Below are 13,538 nucleotides of genomic sequence, written 5' to 3' on the forward strand. Positions count from 1 at the left end.
GCGCTACTATCTGCTGTAGTATATATATACTGGGCGCAAGTGCAGCGTGTCCCATGTGACTTCGCTCATTCGCTGCGCGGCTCTCACTCTTCTATACGGGCGAAAAATTGGCAGTTACGGATTCGGCGCGGCAGCGAAACAGGCACGGACTTGCACGCGCCAGTAGCCTAGTACTCGTCGAGCTTCATATCGTATTCGCGCGCGATAATTTCGCGCGTGTGTTGCTGCTCCAGTATACATAGATATATACGCCGAATAGAGCAATAATAACGCTGTGTAACGTCGCTGTGTCGCGCGCTATACCGTCCGATGTCTCGTTATGTAGATCTTGCTGGAAAATCGTAAACAATCGCGTGGCCGACGAAGAGTCCGCTGCTTCGAAGCGACGTTTCGTTGTATACATCGATTGTACGGTGATTTTCCTGTGCTTTTTTTTCACGCGTCGAGTCAAGAGGAGGCGAGGGCAAGGTGAGAGATTGATTCTTCTTTAATTGCGCGAAAACTCGTGTGCGTAAACGCGGTATCGCGCGCGTGCTACAGGTATATATCGTGGTATGATGCGGCCGCAGTGTTGTGACATGTTATTTTCGTAACCGTTTTTAGTGTATTATTATTATATATGTAGCGATAATCGCCGAAAAGTCATTGCCAATGCCAAGTCTCTCGAGGGTAAATTTGGATGTTCCGGTGTTATTTTGTGTTATCTATCGGTTAAAACTCGCTGCTCGGTGCAACAGACTTCGGAGTTGCATTCGAAACTCCTTTTTAGTTATTTTTTTAAATTAAAGTTTGCAGATTTTTCGAATTAACCGACGTACGAGGATTCAATTATGAACGTGCATTGCTACTTGCTGGTTGCTTTGGCAACTTTGTCGTCGGTTCAGTCGCAGTCCGTGCTGAATTGGTTCTGGGGCAGCGGTGAATCCCAGGCGGTCGTATCCGATGGAGTGCCACTGATCTCCATACCCTACGAATCGCTCACCGAGGATGAAAAATTCCTCAAAGAGGCCTCCAAGTTTGTCACCGACATCCAGGTATCATCCCCGTTGGAAGTATGTCAGCACAAAGTCATAATGAAGATCAAGACTTCCTGTAGTAGCATGTCCGAGGAACAGCTGGCTAAATTAAGTGTTAATCTTCTAAATTGTCAATCCGAGAACGAAGGAAGAAGAACCTTTCCTTGCACAGATGGAATGGTGAGTTTTATTCAGTTTTATTTGAATTCTATTGTTACACAACATAAGTTTATTCGGATTTTTCTACTGATGTTAACTGCCATGCCTAGACTTCTTGTGCAGGTTCAAACTTGTACGAACTCTTCCCCCTCTTATTGCTCAACCCCTAAAAAATGATTCATCCAGCCTTTGATCCGTGAACTACTTGTTAGTCTCTTTTAAACTGCGAGACCTGTTGCAGCTTGTTCCTCTGCTGAATCATGACTTTCAAACATTTTCAAATAAATATTCTGATAGATAAATTTTTCAACTAAATTATTTATTTACTTTAAAAAATTTAATGATGTATCTTACTATTTTTAATTTTTTTTTCAGACTATCAAAGAATGTACTTCTAATATGGATGCTGATACATGGAATGCCTATCATTTAATGAGTAACAGAGCAAGAGCAGTATGTTACGCATCAAGAAGTAACCAGTTTCGAGCACTAACAGAAATAACAGTCAATAGATTAATGCAGTCAGCTCATAATCAAATCAAGACTTTGGATTCTCTAAAGGTGAAAAAAATGTCATTTTATGATATAAAAACTTGAATTTAAATAACTAATCTTTCTTTAATATTTAAATTTTTTTAGGAAAGTCAAGATCGTCTTGAAGAACAGACAACTAATGCCCACAAAATCATAGAGACTAACATTGAAGATTTAACTAAAGAAAAAGCCTTGATACGAATTGGTCATGATCAACTAGCTGCCATGACTGAAGACATTAAGAATAGATTGGGTAAATATTTTTTACTAGAATTGTTGAATTTATCATACCTTTGAATTGAAACTAACTTGTCTAAAATTTAGAAAAAGCGAGTCAAGAGTTGGAAAACCAAGCAGCTGAACGAAGTCTAAACCACGAAGAACTTATATCAGATCTAGAAAATATTCAGATGCAAGCTAGAGAACTTTGGAACAAAATTGAAAACAGCACTGATAGAATTATTGCCCAAAATAATGCAGCAGCTGCTCAATATGAGCAAACAATGCTTAAACTTGAAAGAATGAATGAAACCATTGTATTTCTGTCTGATTTGACGGATAAAATGCGTGTTGAAGTAGATGAAAAGTTGGGTTGGATTAAACAATACATTGGTTCAACTGGAGAACATTTGGAAAAAATTTACCGTATTACTCTGCATGTGATTTACTTACTTGGTGCTATGGTGGTAGCAGCTTTCCTTCATGCTCCATTCTTAACTCGAACTGCAATCATGGGAATAATCCCCTTAAATTTAGCATCGTATTTGAAACATGGGTTGACCGCCTGCCTCGACTTTTACAGTCTGACTGTTTTAATAATTTTGATAACAACAAGTAAGTAGTTTATTTTGGATATATTTTGTAATTTTGTAGGTAAATTTAAAACTTTCATTGTTCCATTTCAGTGCATTATATTATGAATGCAATTCAATACTTGCTACGTTCTAAATCTTCATCTGAATTAACAAAAGAAGATATCAAAAAAATTTATAAGACACTTCACCCCGATGAAATGAATTCCAATCAAAAAATGAGTACAAAAGATTTTCCAGATGGAAATGAAAAAGAGAATATCTTCAAAAGAGTGGGACACAACATCCATAGTTTAATTTATTCTATACACAGACAGATAAATTATAACATTGGTAAAGGGTGATTTTAAATTGAGTTTTTTAAAAATCATCTATTTAATTAACGATCTCAAACTTATTACAGTAAACATGAAAATTAAATTCAAATCATTGAGGCGCTGGATTTGGGTGAAATTTACGCCAACCGAAGAATTATCTTGTTCGTACTTGCCGGCGAAAACTTATCAAGAATGCATCATTAGAAGTACAAATGCAAATATTTCCATCTCCGACGATGGGAGTGATTTTGAGGAGTATCATGGAACCGACAGGTTTGTTGATGATGACTACAGTGTGAGTGGTGCTGTTTTAAAACATAGAGACTTGGATAAATTCACATCGCCTCTAACAACTTATACCTCTAATATTCGCAACCCTGACGTAGTCACGAGTCGCACGACGAATCGAGCGAAACCTAAGATAATCTCTGACAGGTATTTTTTCACTAAAACTTACTAATAGTTTGTTGCTTTTTAAAAACTAATAATCACTAAATTTACTGGTACTAATTATTTTTTAAAGTGAATTATTTCAACTAACAATTTAACAGCTATCGGTCAATATTTTCAATTGATTCCTTATTTTCAGCATTTTAACACCAGCCACTAGACCACTGTGTGGAGCAAGAACGAGGAGTGGAAATCCCTGCAGATTGTTATCATCGAAAGGACAAAATTTTTGTCACAGGCATGCGACAGGAGGTTCTGTGATAGGTGATTAGTTAAATCTCAATTGTTTTTTTTCTTACTTTTCTTTACAAGTTGATACATGTAATTATGATCATTGTTATTGTGTGAAACAATTTATCTTTAAGTAGTATCATTAATAATTGTAATCAATTTTGACGCAATTGTTTTGCGTGTTGTCCACTGCATGTGCGCATATTTACAAATACGCATAATAATTATTTTTGTATATACACTTTTTAATCGTATCGGTGCAAGGATAACGAAGGTAGCCTCTCGAATCCTCAATCTATTCATATAATGTTCCTCTTTTTTTGTTCATCATTGTTATTTATGTGATCAGCTTTTGACTTGAGCGAAACACGATCGTTTTAATTATACAGTTGTACTACTTATTGTCGTGCAAACAAATATTTTCAAAATAAGCCGCCACATCGTATAAATAATCTTTTTTAAAACAGTTATATTGTAATATTAGTTTATATTATAATGAATTCATAATAAATGAAATTAAAAACGCTTTAAAAAAAATTAGTCGTTGTATAAACTCTGAAAATGTCTATACTGATAACTAGATAAGGGAATGTAATCCAATTAGAGTTTTTTAATTAAAAGAATGACCAATTCCGTGGTGTGTATCACGAATGCGAGGCTTCATTTTTTAGTCGATAATTTTTCACCGTATATACCAATTTCAGCCACGGCAACGTGCGTGTAGTTATAAAAAAAATTAATGAGATAAGTTTCTTGGGAATGAATCATGTATCGTTGCGGCCACACGTGCATTAATTACTTTATCATTGTCGACGTTATTTCACCTCCGTTCAATTTGTGTGCGTTTTTGTTTTTCCTTCATCGTCGAGATGAAATTTTTCAACGTGACCATCATGTTATATTCATAGGTGTGATAATTGTATATTAAGGTATATGAAATTAGATAGGAATATATTTAAATATTTTTTATAGTATCTCATTGTAAATGAAAGTAAAACTTTGTTTTGTAACTTATGAAAAACGAACGAATAAACGATATATTTACGAAATATCGATCTTTTATTCTCCAATTATTTAATATTAATACAGACTTTTGTTTTGCAGTTCGATTTTACGTTCGAAATTCATTCTGTAATGATAAAATTCGAGAGACAAAAAAAAATTTACAACACAATACGTTCTTACACTTATACACATGCGGTAAAACATCAACGAGTTAAATTATTTGGTACACAACACAACACACGCGCGCGCAAACAAACAGAACAGATCATAGAGTTGACTTCGGTTAAATATTTGACAAACGATAACACTTGACATTTATTAAGTTTTAATAACTAGAATTCGCCTTCGTTCTGCTTTAAAAAAAATGTAAATTACTTAAAATAACACTGGGATTGCGTAACATTAATGGTAATCGTTGGATTAAAACAATCCAAAGTAGTTATACAGTAAATACTTTGTATATAGCACATCTCCATTCATTCCCGGATATGAGAGATCATTCGTTACGGAATAAAGTTACATTATAATAATATAGATAATATTCACACTTTGAGCCTTTTTTTCCGTCTTACTCGAGTTGAAATAAAAAAAGGATTGACATTCACTGGTCGGCATCGTTTCGGTATAGTTACACATAGAATGAAATTTATCGTTACATCAATTCAGCGTAGATGCCTCGTCGTTCGGTATGTCGATCAGTCCGGCCTTGTGCCAGTAGTACGTGGGCGGGCCGGGCGTGAAGCACCAGGCGTCCAGCAGCGGCTCGTCGTTCTCCACCCAGTACATCATGTAAAAGTTGCACATCTCGTCCTTGTTCGTGCCGCCCACGTAGGTCCAGGTGTCGCGGTCGCTCCGCATCGTGCACCTGGCCGCCAACGTATCCCCCATCTCCACCGTGCCCCTATAGCTCGTCTCGTAGAACATCTGCGGCGTCAGAGGGTCGCGTTTGCCCAGCTCGATCCATCTCCTACCCCCGTCCTTGATCACGTAGCCCGAGACGACGCGACCCAGCGAGTGGGTGTGCGTGCGATAGGCGAACGGATGCAGCGTCTTGTTCTCGCTGATCTTGCAGGCGGCCTCCATGAGCTCGACGCTGTGAGGGGGGATGCTGCCGCCCGTGCCGAGGGTCTGGACGCCGGCGAGTTTGCTCTGGGGCCGACGAGTGATCAGCAGGGTCACGCCCGAGTCGTCGGTCGAGCCGTCGGCGAACCGGTCGATGTGCGCGTAATGGACCTGGAGCACGAGGTACTTGACGCGCGACTTGGCGCCGACCTTGAAGCCAACGTCGGGCGGGAGGATGAAGCTGGGCGCGTCTCGGGCCCAGGCGTAAATTATCTGCGAAGAAGTTTCATCGTTACTCGTTCGTGTGTAAAGGTAGACAAAATGAAAAAAAAATCGTTAGTGAAAATATTGGTCTTGCGTAAATACTTGAACCCTTTGTCGACCAAAATCATCATCAAAAATTCTGAAGAAAATTGGAGGATGTTTCAAGATCAATGCAAAGACATTTTCGTTCCATAAACATTTCTTCTAAATTAATTAACTCTAAACATATTGAGAATTAAAAATTACTAAAAATTTTTTGCTAGTTAGTCAAATAAGTTTACTTTTGTAAAGCGAAAAGTATAAAATTTGCTGTGAAATAGTAATAATTGCGCAGTTCACACTGTTTCAAAGTGTTTTGAGCACAAATTGTACTTTTGGAAAAAGTGCAGGGAGCTCAGTTTACACTTTTCAAAAGTGTTTCAAGCACAGATTACACTTTTTCAGCTGTGATGAATATCCAAACAGTTTTCCAAGAAAATTTTATACTATTTGGTTTTCGGTGTAGAAGAAATGTTCATATAGTGTAAGTGTGTTAGAATCGATTAAGAAGTATCATCAAATGTTTTCAAAATTGTTTACGATAATTTTGGTCGTCAATAATTTCACAGTCAATATTTTTTACTGCAAAGTCTCTTAAAAGCAACTTACAATTCCATTTTTTTAGGGTTTCGCATCTCGATATTTTTTTCCTGAATCACCTCGCACAATTAATTACAAGATATACTCACCTCGGAATCTTCGTCGCAGGGCCCGGCGGACGCCAGACGCGGATCGGCGTGGGCCATCTCGCCGCAGTTCCACACGGGCTTACGGCTGCCGGGCTTGCCGCAGCCGTAGAGGATGATGTGGTGGGCCGTGTTCATGGTGGCGTTGGGCTCGAAGCCCGTGATGTAGTAGGTGCTCGCCGGGTCGATTTTCACCGGCGTGCACAGATACGACTCCGGCTGGAGGAGGAAAAAATGTTTTTTTTTTTTTAAATATCATCATTTTAGCCAAGTTACGGTATCGCTCCTTAATTTAATTGTGTCGCTACTACGTGCTTTTGCGCTCATGAAATCGCACGATATAAATAGGATAGACGCGTATCGATGATAAGAAAGCTTTTTTTTTGCAATTAAGTCGATTGAGGTCGGGAACATATGGCGAATTTTCGGCGTTATTTTTTCAGTACGCGCGAGAGATGGAAAAATAAGGAAAATTTCGTTCGGTACAAGCTCCGCTCAGACAGTGATAATCGAGAAAATCGCAAATCATGGCCTCGATCGATTTTAGCTTCCAACCAATGGCTCAATCAATACAATATTTTAAGACATAATTGCTCAGTTCGACATATTCAAAATTTTACGCCCTCGCAATGTTATCGCACTCAAAAGCTAACGGTAACATTACACGCGTCTTGACAGCGAGCGATACGTGTGGGTATTTTTTTTTTCATTTCTTGTAAAACATTCGCGCGAAACGAGGAAAACATCGATGTACATAAGTATAAGCAATCCGATTATTTTCCTCTCGAATGCATCCTCACGTCTCGCGCGCGCGAGCTGCAAGAGATGAATAGAAAAAAAAATAAAATAAAATAATACACTTACGACATTGGGTCGAACGTTGGGCATGAAGAACGGGAATCTCTCCACCTGTGCGTCCGCTGCTGCTGCATCGCTGCATCTCGCGAGAATCGACAACAGGACGCAGACGGACGACACCGCGTTGATGATCATCTTCGGCACTCACCTTCGTCGCGCGCGATTATCGAAAAAAAACCAACTACTACGCTTTTTTTGGCTCTCTTCACATTTGAATGAATTTGTATACGACTCCTGATCTCGCACCTCTACGTCTCCGAGCGATTGGACACTGCGTGAAAGTTCGTATGTTATGTTTTAGTCGGAGAGACCGACTGAGCTGATGCTGCTGCTGCGATGCGTGCGTTTGACGTCAAGACATATACATACATATAGATTGTGCTGCTGCTCTGCTGGCCGCTATTGATCGCGTCTCGCGGTGTGTATACGGCGGCACTGGCACTGTACAAAAGACCATATAGGTATTGTCGTATACGCACGCCCCCACTTTCGTCACGATTCAGCTGTTGCGCATACGTAGGTGTATATTAGTCGGTCCTATTGTTATATATATTATGTACATGCGATGCGAGAGGAAAAAGAGTTGGGTGTTGTTTTACGGATTCGGTATGATAAAAGTTACGAGTAAAAAAATAAAAGTAACTCTTATCGAAGCGGTACTTTTTTTTATTAATCGCTGCGCGTTGATTACGCAAAAATGCGCAATGCGATGGTGAGGGAAGCTTGTTGCGTTTTTGGAAACTTTGAAAAAGCACGGTGATGGTGTTTCATTAAATCGGTCGTAATTTTTATTAATTTTCATTGTTTATGATAATAAGCTAAGGATCTGTTGATCATTTGTAGGTAAATTAGAAAAATATAATCATAGCTGGATAATAGTCTGATCTCTGAATTATCGACGTCGATTTAATGTAATGATGAACGTAGATACCTATAAATTCTACACGATACGATTCGACTTATGTTAGTTATAATGTAAGTTTGTCGATTGAAACTTTGAAAAATAATTATCATTATTATTAGTGAAGAAAGAACCAATTATTTATGACAGTAAACAAGAATTTCAATTAAAAAGATTCGATTTAAAGGTACTACATTTTCTAACACTTATTGAACGAACTAAGCTATAATGTTTATTCGATTTTTCATTATTCAAACAATTTTGAATCTTACAAAATTTCGTCTGTTTTATATAATACTTATAATTACCATCTATATCCATGCTCAATTTGAGGTCTTAATATTTATCAATAAAAATTATGGTCATTTACAAAAAAAAGTTTACACATGTCTTTTTGCTAAAGATAAAGAGATGAATTGAAGTTTTCCTAATTCTTTATACACATTTCTTCGAACATTTTTAACATTCTGAAAAGAATCCGATCGAAAAGTTCATCATTTTTTTATTGTTGAAGAATCAAATTGAGCTCATTACTACTGTTTTTTCATCTTGAACGTCATTTTTAGGTATGAAATAGCAAGATAACATAACGAAGGATAAATTTGTTGCATCGAATGATTATTTTCGAAAAAGTCTCCTAATTTCACATACAATATACTAGACGCTGTTTTATACAACATTGAACATACGTTTGATCAATTTATTTCGCGCTAATGCGTGGGTGATGTACTATTTGGTGGTCTTTGAGATTTCTTTTCTGTCCGAACGTCTTTCCGCATGTCTCGCATGCATAAGTAATACCATTATGCGACAATTTGACATGCTTACGGAGTTGAGTTTGATATTTCAATTTTTTTTCACAGAAATCACATGGATGGGTGATTCCATTGTGCTCCGCATCCATATGCTTTTTGAGACTACTCTTGTCTGAGAATGTCTTTTGGCATATATCACATGGATGCGTGATTTTACGATGTGCCGATTGTATGTGGATTTTGAGACTCGTTTTCTGTGTGAATGTCTTTTGGCATATATCGCATGCATGCCGAACATGATTATGCACCGAATCGATGTGCCTATTGAGATCACTATTTTTTGAGAAGGTATTTTGGCATATATCACATGCATGCCTTATTTTATGATGCACCGAATCGATGTGATTTCTAAGATTACTCTTGGATGAGAATGTCTTTTGGCATATATCGCATGGATGCGTGATTTTACGATGCACCGAATCGATGTGTCTTTGAAGATCACTCTTATATCTGAATGATTTTCCACATTCATCACATCGATACCTTATTTTACGATGCACCAAATCGATGTGTATTTTGAGATTATTCTTATGTCTGAATGATTTTTTGCATACACCACATGCATGTGTAATTCCATTATGCATAGTATCAATGTGAGTTTTGAGCCTATGTTTATAATTTAGCTCGTTTGAAACAGTTCCTTTTTCATTTTTCTCGCTGAGTCCACGTCCGAAATTCAAATCAGTTTCTTCTTCGTTAAAAATTTCTTTCTTCAGCACCGCGACAGTTTCTAATTTAATTTTGCTTCTATTTTTATACTCATCGCTATCCGGACATTGATTGGGAGAATAAATTTCAATTTTCGCAACACCTAATAAATTGGGCTTCATGTCTGTACATTCCAATTCGATTTGAATGTCGTCAAGCTTATTTTCTTGAAACTCTTGGGTCTGAAAAAGATTAAAGTTATGAGGGAAGGATCATTAAAACTTAACTGCTACAGTCGCCAATAATTATTAAATCTTACCGAGTTTTCTTGGCGGTACCTTCCGTACTTGACATTTTCAGTTACGGGTATCGCATCGATTGTTTCATAATTATTTTGGGTAATCAAATAATCACAAGGCTCGACTTTCACTCTGAAATAATATTAATTAGATCATAAAATTACTTTTTAATATTTTTATGACTCATCCTAACGAAATAAAAATCACCTAACAGCAGGATTGAATAAACCACCAGTTTCCATCTTACTCGTTGGAAATGTCTTTTGCGACTCACTCTGTCAATACTACCGTTACGAGTCGAAATAGAACTCAAACTGATCTCAATAATATTTACTAATCATGATATGGGGAAATAGGAATCAATATAATCGGGGCAATATTACACTCTATCTAAACAACAATAATTTTTCCACAAATAATATTTTAGCACGAAGAAATTAAAAATTAGAAATCAAAAGTTAGTTTCTTATAATTGATAAAATAACGAAAAAAAGGCTAATGGCTAATCGTTTTTTGATAATATATCATTCGGTGTAAATGTAAAGTCATAAACTACCTTTACCTCACACGTGACATCAGCACCTGGACTATTTGTCACTCGTACTTTTAAATCAATCGATGTCACTATACCCAATACGGTTACTTTTGCAAGTGAATCTGAATACGATAATCAGACAAATAAGACACTTGTCGCAAGCAAAATCCAAGTGTACTTAGATTACAATCAATCTGTAGTCGCTCGAGAGCATCGAATGTGGCCGCAGCCTACTGGTCTGCCGCAGAATCGATCCGCCCTCGTCACTGTCACTTTTCGATGCGAGTGCATACTAATATTGCTACTAATAGAAAATATGCAGTATTAGAAAACTATTCGAAAATATATAGTTAATTAGAAAAATGAAATCACAGCTGGATAACAGTTTTTTATCAATTAGATTTTATTATAATGATAAATGTAAGTTTCTATATATTCAACATGATACAATTCGAGTCATTATGTTAGTTATAATGTAAGTTTGTCGATTGAAACTTTGAAAAATAATTATAATCATTACTAATAAATGTCGACACTATTATTTATTGCAGTAAACAAAAATGAGAATTAACAAGATTCGATTTAAAGGTATTACATTTTCCAACACTGATTGAACGAACGAAGCTATAATGTTTATTCAATTTTTCATTATTCAAACAATTTTGAATCTTACAAAATTTCGTCTTTTTTATATAATACTTATAATTATCATCTATATCCATGCTCAATTTGAGGTCTGAATATTTATCAATAAAAATTATGGTCATTTACAAAGAAAAGTTTACACATGTCTTTTTGCTAAAGATAGAGAGATGAATTGAAGTTTTCCTATTTCTTTATACACATTTTTTCGAACATTTTTAATATTCTGAAAAGAATCCGATCGAAAAGTTCATCATTTTTTTATTATTTAAGAATCAAATTGAGCTCATTACTACTGTTTTGACATCTTAAACGTTATTTTTAGGTATGAAATAGCAAGATAACATAACGAAAGATAAATTTGTTGCATTGAATCATTATTTTCAAATAAGTCTCCTAATGTCACAAACAATATACTAGACGCTGTTTTATACAACATTGAACATACGTTTGATGAATTTATTTCGCGCTAATGCGTGAGTCATGTGCAATTTGGTGGTCTTTGAGATTTGTTTTCTGTCCGAACGTCTTGCCGCATGTCTCGCATGCATGAGTAATACCATTATGCGACAATTTGACATGCTTACGGAGTTGAGTTTGATATTTAAATTTTTTTTCACAGAAATCACATGGATGGGTGATTCCATTGTGCTCCGCATCCATATGCCTTTTGAGACTACTCTTGTCTGAGAACATCTTTTGGCATTTATTACATGGATGAGTAATTTTATGATGTATCGATTCGATGTGAGTTGTGAGGTGGTCTTTTCGAGTGAATGTCTTTCCACAAATGTCACATGCATGTCTAACACCATTATGCACCGAATCGATGTGCTTTCTAAGATTACTCTTGTCTGAAAATGTCTTTTGGCATATATCGCATGAATGCGTGATTTTACGATGTAACGAATTGATGTGTCTTTGGAGATGAGTCTTACATCTGAATGATTTTCCACATTCATCACATCGATACGTAATTTTATGATGGACCGAATGGACGTGAGTTTTGAGATCGCCACTTCGTTTATAAACATTTCCGCATATATCGCATGCATGTCTGACACCATTATGCACCGAATCGATGTGATTTCTAAGACTACTCTTGGATGAGAATGTCTTTTGGCATATATCGCATTCATGCCTTATTTTACGATGTACCGAATCGATGTGTCTTTGGAGATGACTCTTATATCCGAATGATTTTCTACATAAATCACATGCAGGTGTGATATTGACATTACGGGCTGATTCAGTGTTAGTTTTTAGCTTATGTTCGCAGTTCACCTCTTTTGAAACACTTTCTGTTTCATTTTTCTCGCTGAGTCCACGTCGGAAATTCAAATCAGTGTCTTCTTTACCAAAAACTTCTTTCTTCACTGTCCCGACAGTTTCGAGTTTTATTTTGCTTCCGTTTTTATAAACATCGCTATCCTGACATTGATTGGGAGAAAAAACTGCATTTTTCGCAACTGCTAATAAATTGAGCTTCATGTCTCTACATTCCATTTCTATTTTCGGGTCGTCAAGTTCATTTTTATGATTTTCGTCGTATTCTTGAAAAAGCTCTTGTATCTGAAAAAAATACATTATTAGGAAAATTTCATCAATGATAGTCACACGTAGTTATTAACGCTTACTGAATTTTCTTGCCGAGACATCACGTATTTAACATTTTGAGTAACGGGTGTTGTGTCAATTATTTTGTAATCATTATAATCATTGAAAGGTTCATCAAGAGGCTCATCTTTCACTCTGAAATAGATTGGATAAGATTACATGATTATGTTTAAATATTTTCGTATTTTCATACTCAAAATAAAACTTACCTAATAGTAGGATTGAATACGTTGCTCGAGTCCATCTTGCTGGCTGGAAATGTTATTTGCGACTAAATCAGTTCAATAACATTTACAAATCATGATGTGGAAATTGGAACCAGTATATAAACGAAGCAACTCAAGTTTCATAACAATTGGCAAATTACGTTATCGATCTACCTAATGAATAATAATTATTTTTCTAATCATAATATTTTATTTTCAAAGAAATCAAAAAAATATAAAAATGAGTTCATGAGCATTAATTATTTTATGTTCTAAAAAATGGAAGGATAATGATTCGTCCGCATGAAATGGATTCGATGAGTTGATTATGAAATTGGAATTACGGTTCTTTATACTCCGAGTCACATCCTTTAAGAAAGCCGAATACTACCTCCCAAGCTGACAAATTTAACTCGGCAGCAATACTTTCGAAGTTCGGAGC

The 13,538-nt window shown here is 36.3% G+C and overlaps 3 protein-coding genes across 6 annotated transcripts in view; 1 reads left to right on the plus strand and 2 right to left on the minus strand.

Annotated features, from left to right (window-relative positions):
- Positions 1 to 13,255, minus strand: part of LOC106653778 (myoneurin-like) — a 115,536-nt gene extending 102,281 nt beyond the window's left edge. The window contains exons 1-4 of one of the 4 annotated variants that reach the window (XM_023460827.1): positions 13,100 to 13,255; positions 12,911 to 13,025; positions 12,136 to 12,845; positions 8,561 to 9,353 (exon numbers count right to left, since the gene is read on the minus strand). In XM_023460827.1, coding sequence (XP_023316595.1) covers positions 9,035 to 9,353; positions 12,136 to 12,845; positions 12,911 to 13,025; positions 13,100 to 13,134 — 1,179 coding nt within the window. In that variant the 5' untranslated portion in view covers positions 13,135 to 13,255 and the 3' untranslated portion in view covers positions 8,561 to 9,034. Of the gene's footprint in view, positions 1 to 8,560; positions 10,040 to 10,116; positions 10,229 to 10,303; positions 10,405 to 11,664; positions 12,846 to 12,910; positions 13,026 to 13,099 lie in introns of those variants that run through there. The other 3 variants (XM_014373348.2, XM_023460825.1, XM_023460830.1) reach the window with 3 other exon arrangements.
- Positions 116 to 4,568, plus strand: LOC106653671 (protein brambleberry-like). The gene is made up of 8 exons (XM_023460803.1): positions 116 to 468; positions 789 to 1,196; positions 1,551 to 1,736; positions 1,815 to 1,962; positions 2,034 to 2,543; positions 2,615 to 2,854; positions 2,925 to 3,273; positions 3,428 to 4,568. Exons 2-8 carry the CDS (start codon positions 831 to 833, stop codon positions 3,558 to 3,560), a joined length of 1,932 nt encoding a protein of 643 aa, XP_023316571.1. The 5' UTR covers positions 116 to 468; positions 789 to 830; the 3' UTR covers positions 3,561 to 4,568.
- On the minus strand, positions 4,558 to 7,858 carry LOC106653747 (peptidylglycine alpha-hydroxylating monooxygenase). The gene is made up of 3 exons (XM_014373290.2): positions 7,440 to 7,858; positions 6,579 to 6,794; positions 4,558 to 5,859 (listed from the first exon to the last, which is right to left on the minus strand). The coding sequence occupies exons 1-3, from the start codon at positions 7,566 to 7,568 to the stop codon at positions 5,182 to 5,184; spliced, it is 1,023 nt and encodes a 340-aa protein (XP_014228776.1). The 5' UTR covers positions 7,569 to 7,858; the 3' UTR covers positions 4,558 to 5,181.
- Positions 13,256 to 13,538: the final 283 nt, after the last annotated feature.

The sequence above is a fragment of the Trichogramma pretiosum genome, unplaced genomic scaffold, assembly GCF_000599845.2.
Source record: "Trichogramma pretiosum strain Unisexual culture from Peru unplaced genomic scaffold, Tpre_2.0 scaffold133, whole genome shotgun sequence".
NCBI lineage: Eukaryota > Metazoa > Arthropoda > Insecta > Hymenoptera > Trichogrammatidae > Trichogramma > Trichogramma pretiosum.